Here is a 7,512-nt window from a genome sequence, read left to right on the forward strand (position 1 = left end):
ATATCCTTTGGTCCAAGGACGGCAGGATCATCGAGAATTCTTCCAGCTACGAGATCCATTATCGGAACGGCGTTTGTCGCCTGACCATAGTGCGAGCTTATCCTGGTACGCAATTAACGTTAAGAGGAAAAATATGATTAATTAATGGAACAGAATCTTTCAGGAATTCACCGAAAAAAATTTAATATATCCAAAATTCTTTAGAATTGGAGAGAGGGAGTTTTCATCATTTTTAAATACTTGGAATAAAAATGTTTACAAAGTTTTCATAATTTTGAAATGTTTAGAATAAAAATTTCTGACTACTTGTTAACCCCTTAACATATGATTTCTTTTCCGACGATGCATCTAAGCGTCGGCCATTTTCTGTTTGAGTACTGTATCGGGTAACAAAAGCTACTCTCTCACAGATTAATTACATTTAGCAATCCTCGATTCTACAAATTTAAACGAAAATTAGGATTATTATTAATTTTTCTTACTAATACAACTATTTCTGTCCCATCTTCGCCAGAATCTTGGCATATGTTAAGGGGTTGATACACCAATATCACATCCGCCAATAATATTTTTACAAATTTCGAATTAATTTGGCAATTTCAGGGTAATATAAAAGTCGTTAAATATTTTTCAAAATTCTTAACTTCTACCCGGAAAACTCATTTTTTGCCAAGAAACTATACGTTTCTCCTCGAGTGTCTTCTACGATTCGACATTCTCTAACGAACAAAGATTTGTCCTCCTCCACGGTGAAATAATTTCTAACAATTTCTTTCGTTCCCCTTTCAGAGGACGCTGGCGCTTACGCGTGCACCGCAACGAATAGCTTAGGCTCGACAGTAACTTCTGCCACCTTGCTGGTGCCAGGTAACAGACGATCAGTATACGCGCCTATTTAATAACGGTCGAGAAGGGGGAAAAAAAAAGAAATAAAACAAAATACGCAACGCAATCTAATACGAAGGTGGTGGAACATTGAGCCTCTAACTTCCAGTCGAACTCATAATTCGCGATCATTTCACTCAACTGATTAAAACAGAAAAAAAAACAACAGCAAATCAGCGAATACATTTCAATACCAAAGAAACTTCGATAAGAAACAAAAAAAAGGTATCATTCGACATCTTGATAGTGTGAGTGTTGTCCGTGAGATAAAAAGAAAATTATTTATACGTGAGATACTTCTTTGAAAGTAGAAAAACGGGCGTGAAAGAAACGAAAAACGCTAGTACTTAGAGCAACGATAATATGCTTCCCCTCGAAGCGTGCGATTTTTTTCTCTGCATTTTATATATATATATATTATACATAAAAGGAGAAGGGGAAAAAAAGAAGAATAATTTTACGACAGGGGCGAGGAGAACTAGTCAAAAGTACGAATAGTGAGAAGTCGAAGAAAAATTCGCGAACGCTGGTGGAGATACGCTTTTTACTCCTTTATTTTTTCTTTCTTTTACTTCTATTTTTTTCTGATCAGCGGCGTAGTGAGCTTCCTCGAATGCATTTTTTTTCTCTGTCGTTGTTGCCGTGGAACGATTTGAACACGCTTACAATAGGTCGTTTCTCTACGACTCTCTTCTATCCTCTTCTGTCCTCTATTCTACCACTTCTCCCCTATTTTTCAACCCTCTTTCTCTCTCGGGTACTTCTCCAATCTGTTCTCCTTTCTTCTCGTTCAAGCACGTAGCATACGTATTTATATAAACATTCACCCAGATTTTCTTCGTCCTTTCTTCTCTTACATTTTTCTCTCTTGAATTTTTTCCATTTCTTTTTTTCGCCCGCCCTGTCATAGTCTGTAGAATCGCGGTGATTTTCAAGGAATCGACAACGAATCGAAGATGTCGCGGATTAATTTTGTGGGAATAAAGCGTCCCCGGTTGGAGGAATATAGGTATAAATTCGAGGAAACAGTGAAATTGATATTTTAAACTACTGTTGAGTTGTGCGTTTCGTTGAACGAATTAGTTTGATTAATTTTTGAGCAAAGTGGAATTCGCTTGTGTAATTATTATTAACACCGTGATTCCTCACGAAGAACTAATGCTAGTCACTTTTGCAAACTACACGCGAGCAAGAGAATATTATTTATTAAACGAGCGAGCAATTTATTCGAACTGTTACGGTTGCAAGAGATGGTGTTTCTGCTCGAGATTATTTTCTCTGCGGAATTTGTAGTCGGAGATTTAACGTTGTCGCTGGAGCTTCGTATTGCTCGGAGAATTTGAAATATAAAAGAGATGAGAAAAAAAAAAAGAAGAAGATTCGTCTATAGATATTGTTATCGTACACTTGTCACTCATCGCAGCAGACAATTTTATTGGTATACTGTGTAAATAAACGTGTGCTTCCTCTGCAATACAAAAAACAAACAAACTTGGGTACTATGGTGTAACGAATTATTTTCTCACCCCCTTTCTGTCGTCCCCGAAAAAAGAATTCCCTTCTCTCTGTTTCTCTATTTCTATGGCTGATTGTTTCCTTTGGCAATAGCGCGACTTTTACACGTTGCTGGAGCATCGTTGGTTATGGTTACCAAATGGTAGGTGTTTCTGCTAATGTAATTTGGGTGTCAGCATGATAGATTTTTAAGCAGTGGAGTTATTAACCCTTCCTCTTTTATTTTTCATTCGTCTCATATGGATCGTAATTTGGCTTGAATGCGTAATTAATATTGTTGTTTGTAAGGATACGTTGTCAAGTTTGTTCTGATATCGTGATAATGTCGGATTTAAAAGAAAAATTAGAGAATATTTGGCTTTTATTGTTAAAAAAGAGAGTAAAGTTATGAAAGAATACTTGGTTTTCATTTATAAAGAATAGAGTAAGATTTTGAAAGAATATTTGGCTTTTATTGTTGAAAAATAGAGTAAAATTTTGAAAGAATATTTGGTTTTCATTTTTGAAAAGTAGAGTAAAATTAGAAAAGAGTATTTGGTTTTCATTGTTAAAGAATAGAGTAAGATTTTGAAAGAATATTTGGTTTCTATTGTTAAAAATTTGATTTCTATTGTTGAAAAGTAGAGTAAAATTAGAAAAGAATGTTTGGCTTTCTTTGTTAAAGAATAGAGTAAAATTTTTAAAGAATTTTTGGTTTCTATTGTTAAAAAACAGCGTAAAGTTATGAAAGAATATTTGGTTTTCATTGATAAAGAATAGAGTAAGATTTTGAAAGAATATTTGGCTTTTATTGTTGAAAAATTTGATTTCTATTGTTGAAAAGTAGAGTAAAATCAGAAAAGAAAGTTTGGTTTTTAAAGAATAGAGTAAGATTTTGAAAGAATATTTGGTTTCTATTGTTAAAAATTTGACTTCTATTGTTGAAAAGTAAAGTAAAATTAGAAAAGAATGTTTGGCTTTCTTTGTTAAAGAATAGAGTAAAATTAGAAAAGAAAGTTTGGTTTTTAAAGAATAGAGTAAAATAAAAAAAGAATGTTTGGTTTACTTTGTTAAAGAATAAAGTAAAATTGCAAAAGAAAATTTGCTTTCTATTGTTAAAACAGAGTAAAATGATGAAAGAATAGTTGGTTTTTATTGTCAAAAAATAGAGTAAAATTGCAAAAGAAAATATTTTCATTTTTGGAAATGGAAATTTTTGGGATCCAAAGTTGCACGAGATATTGTTGCACAACGTTGCTCTAACACTTTCACAATTTCATTGTAAAATCATTGTTAAAACCGTCACCGAGTAATCACCACTAATAATAAGCACACGGTCATGAATATTGTGTTTGTTACACGAAGCGTATCGTAAGTAGTGGTAAATTAGTCAGTCGCGATATTGGAACAAACAGAAACAATTCGTTCCAATATATTACTCAATCGTCACGTGCTTCACCCTCTTTAAATCCTGAATCACTTAAAATCGCTGTAAAAACGAGAACACAAAATCTTTGAAGAACCTTATCAAAAATCAAGTCTAAATTACTAATAAAAAAAGAAACAAAATTTCTCTTTAAATTTATCATCTATCCTTAATTTAATAAAATATTTTTGGGTCAAATGAATTCTACCAAAAAGAGAAAAATTGAAAGCGTTGCTCGTTTGTGATATTTTTTTTAATTAGATTTCAGATTTATTTTTTGAAATCTTGAGATTTACAATCTTTTCAGGCAAATCTTGAGATTTACAATCTTTTCAGGCAAATCTTGAGATTCACAATTTTTATAGATTTATCATCTACCAAGCTAAATCTTAAGATTCGCAATCTTTACAGATTTACAGTGATTTGCGATGAATCTTCAGATTTATTTTTTCCATTAGATTTGATTGCAATAATCCGCGAATTCCGGCTCATTTCGGCGAGAAAAGGGTGGAAGAGAGCTCGAGAAACAAAGCGTTACGCAGAAACGCTTTAACGTTCAATGCCGCAATAACGTACCGAAAGCATTGTTCCACCTTGCTCTTGTTGCACGATTAGTCATACGTATTTCAGGCACTCGCTTATTTTCGGAGAGCAAAAGAAATATGTAGAACGCAGAATCGCAGCTAACATTCGGGGTTACTAACATCAGCGCGACGTTTTGCACGCCGTGTGTGTGCTTGTTAATTGAGCTTTTCGTTAATCACTCGCGCCTCGGGATACTGATATATTTGGCGCAGTGAAATCCAATCCTGATGCGAATATTGCAGCCTCGTCGAACCAACGGATCAGAACAGAAGATAGATTTCTGTGAAACTGAACGTTCCCTCCTCGATTAAATACTTAAAAACGTCAAAATTAAAAGACTGATTTATTTATTTTTTACTTGAACATCCTTTTTTATTGAAACAGGTGAATTTTGCATTTAAAAGGAATTTCTAACTTGAAGCGATTTCATCGAAGAAATTATTGAAATTTTAATAGGAATATCAGTAAGTGAATTAAGTCGATCTTTAAAGAAATTGTTTCATTTAACACGAATGAGCTTTTCAAAATAAATTTTTAACACGAAGTAGGATTTCGAAGAATCTTGTTTTTAAGCAAATTTCATTTTCGCAATAAATTTGTAATCTCGGGTATGTAATGCAACTTCGAAATTAGCAGAATTGAAAGAATGAAATTTTTCTTACGAATTTCTCATTTTCACTGATTTTCGAAGAGACCGATCTAATTTTAAAGCGAGTAGCATAAAGAGAATCTGATTTTAAAATGGGTTTCTAATCTTAGGCGGTTACTCAAAGAATCTGTCTAATTTTAAACGGTGTATACACACAGCGTCATCTGTGAATTTTGGAGGCGGTGTTTTGTTTTATTGCCTCGAATTTCATAACCGCGTAAAATCAGAGTAGGATACTTTTCTGTATTCGAAATTGACGAAATCCGTGGGTTTATTGTGTAACACAGCGCAGTAGTCCTCCGTGCCAAAATTACAAAACCTGGAGAATCGTAGAACGTAAATCCGCCGAATGTTATCCGTGAGATTACGTGTATAAATGTGGAAAATTTGGAAATTGTGCGAAGAAAGAATTATCGTTAATTTAGGATGAGAATTTTCGGTGAGATCGAATACTCTGAATGTTCCTATGCAGAATGAACGGTTGTTGGATGATGCGGTATGAAAATAGACGGTAAGGTAATCCCGGAATGCGATGGAAAATATGAGTCGACGATCCCAGAATAAACGAGAGAAAAACAAGCTGTTGCGATTATTAAACTTCTCCGCGCTATTTCTCTTTTCTTTTTTTACAACAAAAACCGCGTCATAACCGTTCGTTTGTGTTATTAAATCGACCCGTTCGTCGAATCACACTTGCGTAATCGCTTCTTCTTACATGATCCACGAAATTTTTACTATGGACGATTCGGTTCGATGTCTAGTAATATTTTGAAAATTAATATTCTGAAGAATAGTATTCCGAAATATATTCTGAAAAATAATATTCTGAAAAATAATATTACGAAAAATATTCTGAAAAATAATATTCTGAAAAGTAATATTCTGAAAATTAATATTCTGAAAAATTAATATTCTGAGAAATATTGCGAAAAGTAATATTCGGAAAATTAATATTCTGAAGAATAGTATTCCGAAATATATTCTGAAAAATAATATTTTGAAAAGTAATATTCTGAAAAATAATATTTTGAAAAGTAATATTCTGAAAAATAATATTTTGAAAAGTAATATTCTGAAAAATAATATTTTGAAAAGTAATATTCTGAAAAATAATATTTTGAAAAGTAATATTCTGAAAAATAATATTTTGAAAAGTAATATTCGGAAAATTGATATGCTGAAGAATGAAAAATAATATTTTGAAAAGTAATATTCTGAAAAATAATATTTTGAAAAGTAATATTCTGAAAAATAATATTTTGAAAAGTAATATTCTGAAAAATAATATTTTGAAAAGTAACATTCTGAAAATTAATATTCTGAGAAATATTGCGAAAAGTAATATTTTGAAAATTAATATTCTGAAGAATAGTATTCCGAGATATATTCTGAAAAATAATATTTGAAAAATTAATATTCTGAGAAATAATGTTCTGAAAAATAGTAAGATAAACGAAGAATAAGAGAAATACAAATAAATTGCAAGATTACCATCGTTATTCTAAGTAGAACATTCTTCACGAACCTCTTAATCTATTCCCTCGAGGAGTTCTCGTTCGATTAACAAGTACACGATACAACTAAACCGGAAGTCAACGTTCGAATGATCGATCAGAGGCCATTTTCCTTTTAATCGCCGCGCACGGAATTCAACGAGACGTAATAAGAACTGATTGCAAATCTCCGGGTGGTCTGGCATGCAACGCAGTCCAAAAATAGTCTTGATTCGACCAAATTTTACGGAGAAACCCGTCGATTATACAAAATCATCATTGCATCCTCTCGCAATAGTTCCTCGATCAATAATCAGTTGAACGAACCGTGAAATTACGACGGAAATTGATAAATGCGATTTTTCTAATTTTTTCTTTTTGGCATAAAAACGACACGAATGTAACATCATTTGGCACGTGTCCTATCAACTAGGACGTTGACATTCAGTTTCGAGGAAGATTCGTCTTACTTATTCTGCGATGTATTTGTTAAATAGCAGTTGGTTGCAAATTTGACGGCCTGTTTATCAAATTCTGAACCTAGATTCTTTTTATAGTTGCGCGTACAGCACTTTTGTATTCGAGATACGACCTGAATTTCCCGTTTGTTCGGCAAATATATTCCTACCTTTTCTCGGAATATTATAATTCCCGATTAACCAATTAACTTTTACTGCCTTTCTCAATTTTTACAGTTAACAGTGTGCATTCTTACGCGGAACAATTAGTTCACGTAAATTCTCTCGCCGACTTAATTCATGTTAAATTGCGTGTGCATAATTGTGCATTTTTATGGTGCATTATATTGTATCTTTTTCTTAACGCATTCAAGTTGGAGTATTCCGATGCAAATTTTACCAGGATATTATGTCTTGAGCAAATAAAACTCTGCGAATAATTACGTTCTAACTGAAATTTCCAAGTGAAGTGATTATTTTTCAACGTAACACTATTTACCATTCTTGCCATTCTATTCTGGA

General features: G+C 32.7%; 1 protein-coding gene across 1 annotated transcript in view; it reads left to right on the forward strand.

Moving 5' to 3' along the window:
* The window catches only part of LOC108570438 (titin), a 76,032-nt gene extending 73,724 nt beyond the window's left edge, over nt 1-2,308 (forward strand). Inside the window, exons 46-47 of the mRNA XM_017932298.1 lie at nt 1-105; nt 790-2,308. The exon at nt 1-105 is cut by the window's left edge and continues 61 nt beyond it. Of these exons, the coding sequence (XP_017787787.1) occupies nt 1-105; nt 790-899 (215 nt within the window). The 3' untranslated portion in view covers nt 900-2,308. The remainder of the gene's footprint in view (nt 106-789) is intronic.
* Nucleotides 2,309-7,512: the final 5,204 nt, after the last annotated feature.

This window comes from Habropoda laboriosa, unplaced genomic scaffold, assembly GCF_001263275.1.
Source record: "Habropoda laboriosa isolate 0110345459 unplaced genomic scaffold, ASM126327v1 scaffold84, whole genome shotgun sequence".
NCBI classification, from domain to species: domain Eukaryota; kingdom Metazoa; phylum Arthropoda; class Insecta; order Hymenoptera; family Apidae; genus Habropoda; species Habropoda laboriosa.